The sequence below is a fragment of the Rhizomucor pusillus genome (genome assembly GCF_041956525.1).
Source record: "Rhizomucor pusillus strain CBS 183.67 unplaced genomic scaffold VTP01scaffold_11, whole genome shotgun sequence".
Lineage (NCBI taxonomy): Eukaryota > Fungi > Mucoromycota > Mucoromycetes > Mucorales > Lichtheimiaceae > Rhizomucor > Rhizomucor pusillus.
In genome coordinates, this window is record NW_027192153.1 from 635,180 (window position 1) to 649,695 (window position 14,516).

The 14,516-nt window shown below is 46.0% G+C and overlaps 10 protein-coding genes across 10 annotated transcripts in view; 6 read left to right on the forward strand and 4 right to left on the reverse strand.

The window, feature by feature from the left end:
- Nucleotides 1-538, forward strand: part of VTP01DRAFT_1745 (uncharacterized protein) — a gene marked incomplete at both ends in the record, with an annotated part of 2,372 nt that extends 1,834 nt beyond the window's left edge. The window contains 2 exons of the mRNA XM_069380129.1: nt 126-330; nt 392-538. Of these exons, the coding sequence (XP_069238169.1) occupies nt 126-330; nt 392-538 (352 nt within the window). The remainder of the gene's footprint in view (nt 1-125; nt 331-391) is intronic.
- Nucleotides 539-603: 65 nt separating this feature from the next.
- VTP01DRAFT_1746 (uncharacterized protein) lies at nt 604-1,474 on the forward strand (the record flags this gene model as incomplete). Its single annotated transcript, XM_069380130.1, has 2 exons — nt 604-711; nt 791-1,474. The coding sequence occupies 2 exons, from the start codon at nt 604-606 to the stop codon at nt 1,472-1,474; spliced, it is 792 nt and encodes a 263-aa protein (XP_069238170.1).
- A 234-nt stretch (nt 1,475-1,708) lies between these two features.
- Nucleotides 1,709-2,004, forward strand: VTP01DRAFT_1747 (uncharacterized protein; the record flags this gene model as incomplete). The annotated part of the gene is made up of 2 exons (XM_069380131.1): nt 1,709-1,821; nt 1,890-2,004. 2 exons carry the CDS (start codon nt 1,709-1,711, stop codon nt 2,002-2,004), a joined length of 228 nt encoding a protein of 75 aa, XP_069238171.1.
- A 569-nt stretch (nt 2,005-2,573) lies between these two features.
- Nucleotides 2,574-3,533, reverse strand: VTP01DRAFT_1748 (uncharacterized protein; the record flags this gene model as incomplete). Its single annotated transcript, XM_069380132.1, has 3 exons — nt 2,574-2,950; nt 3,054-3,254; nt 3,326-3,533. The coding sequence occupies 3 exons, from the start codon at nt 3,531-3,533 to the stop codon at nt 2,574-2,576; spliced, it is 786 nt and encodes a 261-aa protein (XP_069238172.1).
- An 856-nt stretch (nt 3,534-4,389) lies between these two features.
- VTP01DRAFT_1749 (uncharacterized protein) lies at nt 4,390-6,772 on the forward strand (the record flags this gene model as incomplete). Its single annotated transcript, XM_069380133.1, has 12 exons — nt 4,390-4,436; nt 4,510-4,534; nt 4,643-4,647; nt 4,726-4,998; nt 5,070-5,095; nt 5,166-5,301; nt 5,360-5,428; nt 5,483-5,743; nt 5,812-5,929; nt 5,994-6,279; nt 6,335-6,510; nt 6,572-6,772. 12 exons carry the CDS (start codon nt 4,390-4,392, stop codon nt 6,770-6,772), a joined length of 1,623 nt encoding a protein of 540 aa, XP_069238173.1.
- Nucleotides 6,773-6,856: 84 nt separating this feature from the next.
- VTP01DRAFT_1750 (uncharacterized protein) lies at nt 6,857-7,857 on the reverse strand (the record flags this gene model as incomplete). The annotated part of the gene is made up of 4 exons (XM_069380135.1): nt 6,857-7,346; nt 7,404-7,566; nt 7,635-7,679; nt 7,749-7,857. The coding sequence occupies 4 exons, from the start codon at nt 7,855-7,857 to the stop codon at nt 6,857-6,859; spliced, it is 807 nt and encodes a 268-aa protein (XP_069238174.1).
- A 347-nt stretch (nt 7,858-8,204) lies between these two features.
- Nucleotides 8,205-10,127, forward strand: VTP01DRAFT_1751 (uncharacterized protein; the record flags this gene model as incomplete). Its single annotated transcript, XM_069380136.1, has 6 exons — nt 8,205-9,004; nt 9,066-9,225; nt 9,280-9,369; nt 9,440-9,534; nt 9,587-9,862; nt 9,932-10,127. The coding sequence occupies 6 exons, from the start codon at nt 8,205-8,207 to the stop codon at nt 10,125-10,127; spliced, it is 1,617 nt and encodes a 538-aa protein (XP_069238175.1).
- Nucleotides 10,128-10,503: 376 nt separating this feature from the next.
- VTP01DRAFT_1752 (uncharacterized protein) lies at nt 10,504-10,952 on the forward strand (the record flags this gene model as incomplete). Its single annotated transcript, XM_069380137.1, has 3 exons — nt 10,504-10,689; nt 10,754-10,822; nt 10,884-10,952. 3 exons carry the CDS (start codon nt 10,504-10,506, stop codon nt 10,950-10,952), a joined length of 324 nt encoding a protein of 107 aa, XP_069238176.1.
- A 111-nt stretch (nt 10,953-11,063) lies between these two features.
- On the reverse strand, nt 11,064-12,010 carry VTP01DRAFT_1753 (uncharacterized protein; the record flags this gene model as incomplete). The annotated part of the gene is made up of 5 exons (XM_069380138.1): nt 11,064-11,206; nt 11,261-11,360; nt 11,433-11,645; nt 11,705-11,779; nt 11,840-12,010. 5 exons carry the CDS (start codon nt 12,008-12,010, stop codon nt 11,064-11,066), a joined length of 702 nt encoding a protein of 233 aa, XP_069238177.1.
- A 319-nt stretch (nt 12,011-12,329) lies between these two features.
- VTP01DRAFT_1754 (uncharacterized protein) lies at nt 12,330-14,237 on the reverse strand (the record flags this gene model as incomplete). The annotated part of the gene is made up of 7 exons (XM_069380139.1): nt 12,330-12,388; nt 12,459-12,559; nt 12,622-12,719; nt 12,777-13,124; nt 13,183-13,643; nt 13,706-13,787; nt 13,845-14,237. The coding sequence occupies 7 exons, from the start codon at nt 14,235-14,237 to the stop codon at nt 12,330-12,332; spliced, it is 1,542 nt and encodes a 513-aa protein (XP_069238178.1).
- Nucleotides 14,238-14,516: the final 279 nt, after the last annotated feature.

Below are 14,516 nucleotides of genomic sequence, written 5' to 3' on the forward strand. Positions count from 1 at the left end.
ACAGACAATACACTGAAGACGTTTAAGTACAGAACGACCACTGGAAAAGTAGTAAAATAGTAAGACTATATATATATATATAGGTTTTGCAGCAATAATAACTGATATCTCTCACTCTCTTTTAGACTTGACACTCCTGTTGGCCCCGAAACTGAGGCGTCGGTGTTTGGAGAAAATGATATCCTTCCAGAATTCAAGCAAGTGCCTGTCGGCTCGTTGGTTACGATCCAATGCTACGAAGATGATATGGATGAGCAGGTGCTGGAGGATATTGAGCCGCGCTTTATTGTCATGTACGACCCAGATCCAGCGTTTGTGCGACGGGTGGAGGTAATGAACTATAGACCGGCACCACGTCAATCTAGCAAGCGACTGATTCACACCATATTAGGTATATCGTGCGCTTCGTCCGCACATGGATATTCGCGTTTACTTTATGGTTTACGACAACTCGGTGGAAGAACAGAATTATTTGAGCACGATCCGCCGAGAGAAGGAAGCGTTTGAAAAGCTCATTCGCGAGAAATCGGCAAGTTGACAAATTTAGAAAGTCACAGCAGAAGAATATACGTGCTGACGAAAGAGTGTGTGTGTGTGTAGATCATGGCGATCCCTATGCCGCAGAAGGCTACTCAACAGCAGGATCATTTCATCAGGGCAGTGAGTTCTCGGATTGCAGGAGGACAGCTCAAGACATCAGGACCACCAGCGGTAAAGTTTTATTATTTCTATTTTAATTTTACAGTGCAATGTGTGTATATGTGTGTAACTCACAAGCTTGTCACAACAGGTGGTGGTGGATATGCGAGAATTTCGCAGCTCGCTTCCTCCGATTCTCTACGGTGCAGGAATCAAAATCATTCCATGCACACTCCAAGTGGGAGACTACATTTTGAGTCCCAACATGTGTGTTGAGCGCAAGTCTGTATCGGATTTGATATCCTCGCTCAATTCTGGGCGTCTGTATACCCAGTGCGAGAGCATGACGCAATATTACAAGTCGCCGATCCTGTTAATTGAGTTTGACGAGGGCAAATCATTTTCGCTGACAACCTTGACCGATATCAAGGAGAATATCACCGCGACCGATCTGTCATCCAAGCTGGTCTTGCTCACGCTGACGTTCCCGAGAGTCAAGATCATCTGGTCCTCGAGCCCGCACGAAACCGCAAAGATATTTCAGGAGCTGAAAAGGACGGAGGATGAGCCGGACGCGGATAAAGCCGTGCTCGTGGGTGCCGAGAACGCCGACGAAGCGGAGAGCACACACAACATGAAACCCCAAGATATTCTCCGGAGCATGCCTGGAGTCACATCCAGGAACTATCGTATCATTATCAACGCGGTCGAGAATCTAGAGCAGCTGTGTGCCATGTCCAAAGAGGACATACAAAAGCTGATTGGAGAAGAACCCGGAAGGAAACTGCATGCGTTTATTCACTACAATCCAGGAACAGGAGGGCAAGAAAAATGAGGAGAGAGAAAAAGAGAGAGAGAGACACAAAACGACAGACAGCGTGAATGACAAACAGCAGAGTTCCTGCCCCCCTAAAACCCTGCCTGAATTTATTATCTCTTGCCTCTTTTTGATCCTTTTATTTCCAATCCCCCTTTCGTCGTCCCCCTCCTTTTTTTACACTTTTACTTTTTTCTCTTTTTTCCCTTTTACCCTCTTCTCGCTACAACCTTTTTGTTATCCAACTTCGATATGGCACGACCTACAGTCTCTGAAGCCAAGCTACGAAAAATCCTGGAATTAAACGATAAACTCAAAGAACAACTGGAGATACAACGAATTCCTGTGTCGGAGGCTAGCAGATCGTAAGCAACTATACATCGTTAAATGCAGAAAGGGCCATTGTGTATTCACACCGACTTAACTCTTGCAGGTTAATCGACTATTGCCAAAGCAATCCAGACGTGATGGTGCCCTCAGTCTGGGGACATCGAAGCCCTGATCCGTTTGCTGAACCTGCTGGCGAATGCGCCTGCGTGCTAATGTAATTACTTATTATTGCCCCCGCCCCCAACTCAATTTATATTCTTATCCAACACATCAACGTATACGAGTACATAAACAAACAAGCAACGATTCCCAATCATGTATTACTCCGGAGACCGATTTGTTTTTTTTGACATTAATGCACCAATTCACGTGATTTGCTATATCATTACAAGGATGGTGCAGTTCTACTTTGAGTACGTAAGCACAGCCATCCCTCCACCCTCCTCTGGGTTTGCAATCTATGTAGGACAAATATCGATTACACGATCATTGACGTACATTGTTGTTGTTGTTGTTGTTGAAGAATGCGTAGCAGCAAAAACGCGGTATGTAAATGTTTATTGGTTGTACGAGTACCAGCAGTAACAAATCAAGGTGATCAACATGTACATATTGTACTCGATTTAAGTTTCACAGTGATCCTGATGTGCATCACTCTATGTGTGTAAATGTGACCAGATACGGTACCTCACAGTGCTAAGCAAAACGAATAACTATACATTGATCATGTATCCAGCCACCTCTGCAGCTGCAGCTGCAGCAGCAGCAGCGATGAAGAGCACCAGGGTTATAGTAATAAATCTTGTCTATTTTTTTCAAGATATCGCTGGACATCTAGATCATCGACCCAGCAGCGATGCTTAATAAGCTTCAAAAATGCACATTCTAGCTGGTTGATTTGTGAGAGGGTATACATGGGGCATATGCGCGCCATTCTGGCGTTGTTAAGCCAGCATGACGACGAGGAGGCTGCGGCAGCTTCTTCAGATGAGCTACTACTACTACTACTGCTGCTGCTATAACTACCGCTGGTGCTGGTGCTGGTGCTGCTGTTGTAATGTGCTGATTCTTGTTCTACTTGTTGTTGTGAGGCTGCCCACGCGGTGCCCTGCAAATACTTTGATGCCACGAGATGCGATGCAATAAAGATGCGATGCGCAGTATCTAGTTATTATTATATTATTATTATTATTAACCCAAATATGTGCGAGTGTGAGGTTTTTTCTTCTTTCAATAAGTTTTGGAATGTATATATAGATTTACATACCTTCATCGCCAATGGCGTTTTTTGGCAAGGCTTGCTTGCATCGTTCAATGTAAATCAATGCAACGACTGCAATGTGGCAAGATATCCGTGCATGGAAAGTGACTTTTTGGATGAAATACACAAGTTCAGGGGTCGTGCGCTGTCCACCAGCATGCCGGTATTTAATGGGCAGCAAGTCACATATTGTTACTGCAATGAAATCTATGCACATATTCATTGTTGGTGGCATTAAAATAAAATGGCTGTGTTCAATGTACACTTGTCGTACATACCGGTCAAGATGCCGGGAAGCGGTTTGTAGGAAGGGTTACTTTGCTGCCTCCGCAACGCAGATCTGACCATGGCATGCCGTTTTTGTATTGAAGATATGAGTGCATCGCTGCTGCAATTACTTGTCTCGGTAGTACTAGTACTTGTCGTCGTGCTGATCATCATTGCTGGTGGAATATTGTTACGACTGGAGATGATGATTTGAAGCATAAGAGAAGAGGAAGGGGCGAAAAAGGAAAAAGAAGTGAGAATAAGAAGAAGAAGGTGGAAGCGGCTCTCTACTTCTCCTTTTAGATTTGATGATGATTAGTTGAGTGAGTGGTGCCCTTTTGTTGTGAGAAAGCGCCGTGTACCAATCTCATGCGTTCCCGAAAGTCGCCTGACTCGCACCGGCTGCTTATCATTATCTCGATCAGGAAAATGGAGCTCGTGCACCGTCATTCACGACCACGCGAGACAAGGACTTTACTCGGCTGTCATTGCCGGTGTTACGTAAAGTAACTCCCTTATCAAAGAACTGCTACTTTCTCCGCATTTGAACGTGATTTCAGCGTATGTAGAAATGGAGAAATTAGCTGCTTTTCTGGGGAAACGGTACATATGTTAAGCCAGCTGAATGCAGCGCAGCGTGAATGAAGCCGCAGCCGCAGCAGCAGCAGCAGCTCGGCCGGGCGCAGTTCCATCATCCTGGCAACTACATAGTACTCTATTTCGTCCTTGTTGCTCATGGCAATTTCCCGTACGACGGTACCGGATATCAGTTGTCGAGCGGTGCGCGGGGAATTTTGCTTATTCCGTCGCGCATAAACCACAAGGGTGGAAACTTTGGGCATCCCACCCGTCCCTCTTCCTCACATTTTTTTCTCAGACAATTTATATTAAAATACCCAAGGTTGACAGAAACACGACGACGGCTGTATGAGTCTCAACCCTTTTGTTCTCCCTTGCACCCGCAGCAGCAACATTGTCGATCGATCAGCCGCGCATTCCACCTCGTTTGGCGGGGGAATCTCCACCTACCGCTAGGCGTGAGTCTAACCCTTTCGGCTTTCGTCTCAGTATCCCTATGCTACCACATTTATCGGTTACAACGCGTATCTACCTTTTATGCAGGTAATCCCGCATTTATATATGCAGCAGCTGACACAAAGGGTTTCTGTCTCTTTCTCTAACTTTAACATCCCAGTTTCATGTCACTTGGAGGGCTTTTGGTGAGCAAGCGGGTCACGAGATAGATAGATGGGGGATGGAGATTCTTGATTCTCAAATATTATTTTACTAATACTTTGGCGCCATTCTTGTTGGTGCTACGTTACTAGTTTGGGCAAGTTATTATCAACGATGATGAGTAAAAAGAAAAAGGTTACGTCGACGCTAACAAGACATATATTTCGAAATATAGCTATGAACTCGGTATTTTGACCGGCGTGTATTCGATGGACTCGTTCCAAACACAAGTGGATGTGCAGAACAAATCAACTGCACTGACGAGTTCATTGATGGCGGGCGCTTTCGTCGGAGCGCTTGCTTCGGGTCCGCTCGCAAACTTTATCGGTCGCCGTGGAATCGTCTGCTTTGGTCTCGTGCTATTCCTCCTTGGCGGCATATTGCAGACGGGCGCGGACGAGATTGGAAAGATATATGCCGGCAGAGCAGTGTCAGGTCTATGTGTCGGGTAAGTGCCCAATTGATTGCTGTTGTTGTTGTTTTCTCGTTAAGGGCTCATAACCACTCGATTATCTACAGAATGCTCTCAATGGCTGTACCACTTTGTAAGCATCATCCATCTAATTTTAAAAACCTCATGTGATCAAGTACATAGCTAATCTATACGTTGCACAGATCACTCGGAAATTGCGCCAAAACATCTGCGTGGGCGCCTCATTTCTATCCAGCAGTTTGCCATCACACTTGGTATCTGCGTGGCGGCGTGGGTGGACTATGGGTTTTCTGAAGTAGCCTCATCTGCAAGCTGGAGGTAAGATATGTTTCCCATTTGTTTTTGCAAAGACAATATTTACATGACATGTGTTTAGGATACCTTTCGGTCTCCCGCTCACCGTCGCGCTCGTATACCTTATTGGAAGTTTGCTAATACCGAGAAGGTATACAGATTGCTGTACAGTTTACACATTGCAGGATTATTCAGTTCTTTCTAGTCCCCGGTTTCTGATAGATAAGCATATGGACGGAGAAGCATTGCATGTCTTATCTCTTGTGCGAGGCGATGGCACGTCAGACCATCCACAGGTACTGATGGAATACATCGAAATCAAGCAAAGTATCCTTTTTGAAGAAAAGTTCAAGCCAAAACATTACTGGACGCTTTTTCGGAAAGGGCCCGATAACAATCGCAAGCGCCTTTTGCTGGGAATGGGCGTCCAAATCTTCCAACAGTTGACAATGATCAATGCACTTTTGTGAGTTCTACTATGCTAAGCCTCGTCCCAAAATGATTATTATAATACTAAACTTTAGTGGATCACAGATTGTATGCGCCAGCTCTGTATCAAGCAGCTGGAATCAGAGGTCGCCAGAGCGTCCTCTTGGCAAATGGCATCAACAGTATCGTAAACCTCGTTTTCACCATCCCTCCAATCATATTCGTAAGTAAATCACTGACATAGTTTATATTTCAAGTTGGAAAAATTCACTCTACTTGCCTACTAGATCGATCGTTGGGGTCGACGGCCTATCATGATCATCGGGAGCATTATTTGCTGCATATCTGTGATCATCATGACCATCATTAGTGCGATTACCGGCCTGGCAGATACGATATCCATCATCCACAATGTTGAAAAGTCACAGTCAGCAGCGGCTCAGGGAGCGGCTACCGGTGCAGACAGCAAAGATGCCATTGTGTTTCTTGTCATGATGTACGTGTTTATTGCATCCTTTGCTTGCACTTGGGGTCCAATTGGTTGGATTTATCCCACCGAGCTTTACTCACAGGGTAAGCGATTGTGTACATACATTTATATACTTTTGTCTATTCACCTGTTTAATAGATGTTCGAGCTCAGGCACTGGGTATCACCACCGCTGCCAACTGGCTGTTTAACTTTGGAGTCACTCAATTGACGCCGATCATGTTTAACAATATTCAGTGGAAAGCCTTCGTTGTTTACGACTGTTTTCTTTTCGTAATGCCTTTTATTGTATATCGTTACTTTCCTGAAACCATGGTACGTTTAACGCCTCCATGCAAAACACCTAAACGAAAACTGATCTGTGCGCACTGTACAGGGTAAATCTTTGGAGGAAGTGGATTTGATTTTCACTTGCAACTTCAACTACTACGACGTCAACGTTCACCACCCACAAACCGCAGCCGCTGCACTGGTCCAGATGGGCCGACGGCGGCGACAGACCGACCTTCCTTTTACAAATGCATCTGCTCGGATACAAGAAATGACTTCCAATCCGCCGTTGCCGTTGCATGTTTAATGTACATAAACTCCTTTCTCTTTTTTTCCTTGTAGTTATCTTTGCATGGATGATTATAGTGATTAAAAATTAGTACTGCTGCTATTACTCTATGGGATCTCCCCATTGATTCCTTCGAACTGCTCCGCCGCGATCCTCCGTCTCCTCTCGTGTTCTTGGTAGCTCATCAGGAACCTGTTCGGCAGCACGTTCTGCAAAAGTATTTGGTCGTCTCTGTGGTTCTGATGGCGGTGCTTTCATGGCTTCACTGCGTATTTTTGCCCATGCACTGTCTGGCGCATTCTGAGCGCGAATCCTATCCCACGCACTCTCTTGCCGAGTTCCCTGTTGCTGTGGTTGCTGTGGTTGCTGCCATTTTGGTTGCTCAGGAGGAGTAGCTTGACCACCCCAGGGAGATGATTGCTGTTGCTGCTGCTGAACCGGCTCCCGCTCAAATTCAGATGACAGTCTACCGTAGTCGTTCGCGTGCTCGGAAGCAAACTCGTCAACGTTATTTGATGATGATGATGAATGTGGCGCTGTTGGTCGAGGAGGTGGTGGAAGCCGCTGGCGACCTTGCGTGGCAATTTCCCGCCTAAATGCAAAGTGGTGAGACTCGGCGAATGCTGCAACAAGTATATTAGATATTTACTGCATATCTTTGATGAGTTGGATGATCCTGTCGGCGTGAGGGGACTGCTTTACGGTATTAGCTGCGGAAAGTGTCCCGGCAATGAGACCGACTTGGGCAGCGACGAAAAATCCACCGCCTGCAAACAACGCAGCTTTCAGAGGAGAAAACCGTCGTCTTATACCTATCAAAATGTTATATCAGTATATATATACTGTTGCTTGGCATGCTTTTCTAGATAATGATACTTGCTATAAACAAGCATAGTAGTCGTGCCGACGAAGCCGCCCAAGTTGCCTATGTGGAATGACGCGTGTCAGCAATGTGTATTACAGTGAGACGTTGAGAGAGTTGAGTGAATCGTACGGTAAGTTAGCACTTGACGGCGTGCAGTATCAATTGTTTGGACTTCTTGCTCAGACAAGTTATATTCCTTAACACGGTCTCGAATGCGCTGCAAGGTTTCGTCGTTCATGGTGGTGGTGGTTCGAGTTTCGAAAAGGAAGGTGCTGCCGACACGATCTCCGCAAAAGTAATGAATACTCGCCGCTCCCGGTTCTTGTGGTACCTCAACTTGACTTTCCTCTTTTCTTTCGAATCGAGTATATGCCAACGTCTTCATATTTGCTTGCAGCAGTTTAGAATTCGCGCTTTTGTTCCGTATCTATAAATATCATAGGACACTGTATTGACAACTGTCTAAGGTACGTTTTATCAAGCACCAAACGGTTGCCCTCCCACCTTGAACAAGATGAATGACGATACCCTGTCATCTACGCTTGACAATAGTTAGCGTCTCTCTCCTTTGCTCATTCTTTCCCAATGGCAAGCCCTCAGTCCGGTAACACCACTCCCGAGCCAGCATCGAGCAGCAGCACCGATGTTCGCAACAAGCCAGAAGCTGAACAGAAGCAGCAGCAATCTCAGTCGGTGGCAGCGGCGGCGACAGAGGTGAAAGCAAGCAGCAGCAGCAGCAGCAACAGCGTGCCTACCTCGCCGCCGTATCCCCCTACTTACAGAGCCGCGGCTTACGTTGATCCTTCGCACTACGATCCTGCTCACCATCACCATCCTCATCCGAATGGTTTTGATCCCAACGATCCCGCGGCTTATGCAGCGTACGTGTACCCCTTGAGCCCTCAGTTTTCAGTGCAATACTATTCAGACTATGGCAATGGATACCAAAGCTACCCTGGATCACCTGCATTACATCCACAGTCGCCGCCTATGAACCCGACGAGCCCGCCCTTCAGTCCGACGTTTCAATATCAGCATCATCAACAGCCGCCGGCTGCTTCAGGCATTACGCTCTCGCCACCGACGCATGCGTACGTGCCTCCTCCGCACTCTCATCATCATTTTCCACCTATTCACATTTCCTCCCCGGTTTTGACGGGTGCTGCCTCCGTTCCTGGCTCGCCGCCCCACCAATTTATACAGCCGCTCCCTGCGCCATTCAGCCTTTCGAGCGATCTGCGCCAGAAGCGAAACCAATCTAACCAGCACCACCAATCTTCTGATCAGCAACAGCAGCAGCCTGTCCATTACCACACTCACAATGTCTATGTTCGTGGCCTATCGCCATCAACTACCGATGAATCTTTCCAGGAGCTATGCAGTGTGTAGGTGCCAGGGTTGCTTGCTTGGAAGGAAGGTAGTTGCTGACGCTAGAATTTGTCTCAGGTACGGCAAGATCACGTCTTCCAAGGCAATCATCGATCAAAAAACGGGTGAATGCAAAGGATATGGTTTCACAATGTACGAAAACGTCGAGGATTGCCACCGAGCTATAGAGGGTCTAAACAAGGCTGGACTGCAAGCTTCATTTGCAAGAGTGGGACAGGTAAGAAAAATCTTTACTCCCACGTTGCGGTAAATTCAAATATTTTCCCATTAGGAGTCGTTCAGCTCTCGCTTGAGGAGTCTACAGGACGAATCATCGACTAATATTTACATTTCGAATCTGCCCCTGGACATGACAGAACAGGTGACGATCTCTGTTTATGATGAATTTGTTCACTTCAATGCTGGGAAAGCTGACAATAAATGTCCTACAGAAACTCGAGGAGCTTTTCCAGCCTCACAAGACAGTTTCCAACCGAATCCTGAGAGACCCAGTCTCTAACATTAGCCGCGGCGTTGGATTTGCGAGGTAACAAAGAGAAAAATCGTGTTATGTGCATTGCTGATCTGACCGTATTTAGAATGTCCGACCGCGCATCAGCAATTGCCATCATTGAAAAGTTCAACGGCCAGACAGTAGACGGATCATCTGCCCCGCTCCAGGTTCGCTTTGCAGACTCACCTGCGCAAAAGAAACTCAAGAACCAAACCGCTCGCAAACGAATGATTCGGCCGCGTGATTTCCAGGCAATGGCCGGATTCCCTATGCGCACAATGATGCCTATCACTCCAGAAACGATGCTCGGAATTGCACCAGCGGGTGCGCCTGCCCATCTCTACTATTATGATCAACAACAGTAAGTCGATTGGTCTTGTAAAGTGAAATAATTGGATACAGCGTATTCATTAAATACGGAAACTTAAAGCTACGTACACTACCCGGTACCCATGCCCACAGTATCCACGGAACTTCCAGCAGACGAACACGGTGGATTGCACCGGCAGTCAGCTGCTCCCCTCGCATCCCCTCCAGACGAGGATGTCAAGGACCTATCGTCTGCCATGGAAAAGCAGCTCCACGTATCACCCAACAGTGAATCGGTTGCCGTCAGCCAACAATAGTTTCTAATTCTGTGGTTTCTAATGAAAAAGCGCTCTTTCCCTCTCAGGTTGCCGCTCCTTTTCTAGAAGAATTGTTTTCGTCTTTCCTTGATTCATCAACAACCAAGTAGAATAAGTCCATGATTTTCTTTTTTTGTCTTTTTTTCTTTTCTCGTTGATGTTGATGCAACGAGGCTATCGAGCTCTGCCCCTCTTTTTTTGTTTTCAAAGAAAAGATTAAATCTTTTGTGTTTAATTCAGTCCATTATCATCGATGCTGATGTAAAAAACATTGTGCATGATATCTAGAACTCTGACTCAATGGTAACCGAATACTCGTCTTGGACCCGCTTTTTAAACCGTGGCTTGGTGACACAAGGTATCTCGCTTTTCAAGCATGCCAACTTTCCAGTCGAAACCGTACAATAAGAACAGCTCGTTCGATGTCCTTGCAGCAAAAGTAAAACGACGACCGCTGTTACTGTTCGGTCTGCCATTTGTGACTATCATTGTCGCGGGATCCTTTGGGTTGGCGCAATTGACGCAAACACGCTACGATCATCGAGACATGAAGGTCAAACAGGTATGTCTTTTTCACACGTCGAAGGAAAAAACACAGCTCGAGTAATAACCTTTTTCTCTGAAAGGTTGCCAAAGAAGAGTCGCTTGGTATGGCAAAGAATCGTCGCAAGTTAAGCATACAAGAGGAATACTGGGTAAATATTATCTACATTTCCTGGTACTAGTTGCAGTCTACTGATATTTACCACGACGCAGCGGCTGCAAGCAAAAACGGACGAGGATTGGGAGCAAGTGCGAATCGAACGACCACCCGGAGTGGAGTAACAATTGTGTAATAATAGATGTGTATATACCCCAAATGATTTTAATGATATTATTGTTATTATTGTTGAATGAAAAAAGGAAAAAGAAGCAGAAGAAAAAAAAATACAACGATCATGCAGCTTGGTTAGCCTCTTGGATCAGTTCAGCCAACTCTCCCGATGCAGCGAGCTCCTTGACGATATCGAGACCGCCGATCAACTCGCCCTTGATGTACATTTGCGGATAAGTAGGCCAGTTCGAATATGCCTTCAAACCTGCAACGACAACGTCAGCAACTTGTAAGTATTTACAAACTTTAATGTACGTACCTTGGCGCACATCCTCATCGGACAAGATGTTGAAAGAGCTGTATTTAACTTGACGTTCGTTCAAAATTTCAAGCAACTGACGGGTGAATCCACATCGAGGCTGGAGAAGTGGGTTCATTTAATATTTACGTGAAAGAGAAGTGTGTGTGAGTGTGTGTGCACATATACGTACCTGCTGTGGAGTGCCCTTGATAAATAACATGACGGGAGCGCTGTTGATAAGCTCCTTGAGGCGGGTATTCAAGTCCTTTGCAGATTTGACATTGTTTTCGAGACCAGGTTTACCAGCAGCAGCAGCATTGGAGACGCTCTTTGCATGCTTTCCAACTGCATTTGCTAGCTCAGCAGCCTTTGCGCCCTCGACACGTTCAACTTCTTTGCCATTCTACACCGTGATACGCCAGTCAGCCACTTATCGCCCGCCTTGCATCCACTCTGATTTACCTTTAGGATAATGAATAAAGGAACCGCATCAATCTCAAACTGCTCAGAGATATCGGCAAAGTTATCGGCTTCAATCTAGATATTAGTATTAGTCTTTCTGTCCACCTTGACAATTGCTGGTAGCTTATTAATCACCTTCAAGAATGTCAAGGAAGAAAACTTTGTCGCCAATTCTGCGTAAACGTCGTTCATTTGCAGGCATGGCTCTGCCCAGGGTGCCCAAAAGTTGAGCACGGTGACAGAATCCTTCTTTGCTGTAAGATCAGCGAATTGAGCGTCGCTGGTAATGTCTATGAGGTTTGCCATGTCTAACAAGGATCGAAAAAGTAGTGGATGGTATAGCTGGGCGGGATCTCCCCGCAAAGCTGGCTGGCTGAAGTATTATTTTCATCAGTGGATTTTTGATTGGAGCGATCTTTGCTCACCTTTGATGCAGAGTTTGATATTTCCTTCCTTATAACCGGTACAATGCAGAAATCAAGCAACGGATGTATAAGTTGATGGTGTGCACGAGAGCAGACAGGAAATTTCGATAGATTTTAGAATACAACGGAAAAGCAAAGTTAACGTAAAAGACACCGTACACGAAAAAAGTTTTTACAGATACTATATACAAAAGTATAGCTTATACTGGATTTGTTCGCCGTCGTCGTTTAAAGGAAGATCCTTCTTCTTCTAAATCTCCTGGTAGATTCAAGTTATGTGTATTAATAGGCTGCTTCTCGCACTGCAAACTTCACTGTTGATGACCTACCACTATCTCCTCTGTATCTGGAGCGTTTTTCGCGATATCTTCTGTCTGGGTCATAAATCTCAATCCAAAACGGGTTTGTTTTCAAGGAGCCATCGGGACCACTGGCACAAACCAAACTGAATTAGCTCGAATATCTAACATCGCATGTAGCTGGTATACTTACGGCACATGCTCTGTCCGACGCAGTTTTACGTGGGGTATTTGCTGTACTATCTCGCGCATGACGCCAATGTGCTTCTTATCCGGTGCATTTGGTGGCTCCTAAAGTCTCTTTGTCAGACGACGCTTGAAGACTGACATGCTAAAAATTAGACTTACCCGGTTCGTCTGCTGCTGCTGATGCCCTCGGTAAACATCCCGTATAAAAGTAGAAGACGGAAGTACACGCACTGCTCCCTGCAAATTGTGTGGCCGTATAGGCAAGGCTGCTGCTGGTTTTGTGATGCGATTAGGTCTAGGGGAACGCTGGGGTGATGAAGGACGAATAGGTGATTTGGAGGGTGGAGACGGTAAAGAGCTATTATCTCTGAACGGTACAGACATACGGGTATGTGATGGATTGGGGCTGGCTGGCAAGCCCTGTGATGGAGGAGGAGGAGGTAGAGGTATAGGTGACGGTGCCGAGGGCTTCGTGATGGATTTCAAAGATTCTCTGTATCCAGCAACCTAGAAATCTGAATTAGTTTTTTTACTCCATAACAGCAACGTTGCTTGCAGTGCTTGCCTCTTTTTGCAAATGCATTATTTGTCTTTCCAAGCGAGCCACGCGCTCATCGTAATCTGGATTTACGGCTTCTCCAGAAGAAGATGGCACACTGTTTGTTTTTGCCACGTTACGTTCTTGCTTTTTCGGACTAGGTGTAGGTGATGTCTGCAATACCGGCTCTTGCACCGCGGTACCAAACGACCCTGAGGTATCATTCTCATCAGAGAAACTTTCCGCAGTTGCAAAAGATGTCCGGCTTCTTTCAAGTGGTCGTGGTTCTGCTGCTTTTTGCAGTTGCTGCTCCTCTTGCTCTGCTTGAGTAGCTTCTTCCGCCTCACTCCGCAACCTATCCAGCATTGTGCTTAATTCTTGAATTCGTTGCAGCCTGCTAGAGTGACTTCGTCTCCGTGGATCACGACTGCGGGATATAGACGATTGGGAAATCGAGGATCGGGTGCTTTGTCTTGAATGTTTACCACCTTTTCCACCTCGGATGTCAGCCAACTCTAGGACGCTACATTTGTTGAATGCAACTACTTACTATTCGAATAGCTGGACCAGTACTGATCCAGCGTAGGTGTCAACGGCGGTGAACTGATTTGAGAATATCCCTCGTCTACGCGCTGCTCAAAAGATTAAACTTTTATGCAATATATCAACCGTCTCTTTCCACAACATACCGAGGCGACCGTGACTTGAACGTTGGATGCATTAGGGGGCGATCGGAAACCCATACTTCCAAAGAAGCGCTCGAATTCAGAGTTTGCATAACTGACCGTTCTCTTGACCGTCGTAGCGACGCTGTCCCAGAATGAGGGTGATTGACGCGCAGAGTCGATTGCACCGTTAGAGTCGCTGTCCTCCGCTCTGAGTGTCTTTGAGGACGGCTGCCATCCAAAGCCGTCTGCCATGTTCATGATGTTTACGTGCTTACAAAGAGGTGTTCTTTGTGCAGACAGCAGCGACTTGGACTTTGAAAATCTTGCAAAGAACAAGAACAAAGGGAGTCCGCTGTGGTGCTGCTTGCTGCTTTTGTGCTTGATTTTGCGGACCGCTGAATTAAACAATGTCATGATCAATATTGGTCAGCCAAAGATTCGCACTGAGGGCCCCAAGATCGTCTTGGATTGACCGCATAATGGGACAAGATTCTGTCTTCTTGATGATTGTATCTTCATATCACAGCGAAGCGCATGATTCCGAGATATGAAAAGGTAGGATATCATACACGAATCTGCAGCAATAATTTCGACGTGAGAGCGACAAAACAATCTTTTCTTTTCAGACCGGATAGAAACAAGCTTTAGCATATCGTAGTCAAGAAGGGAAATCGTGGGTGATGATGATAGAAT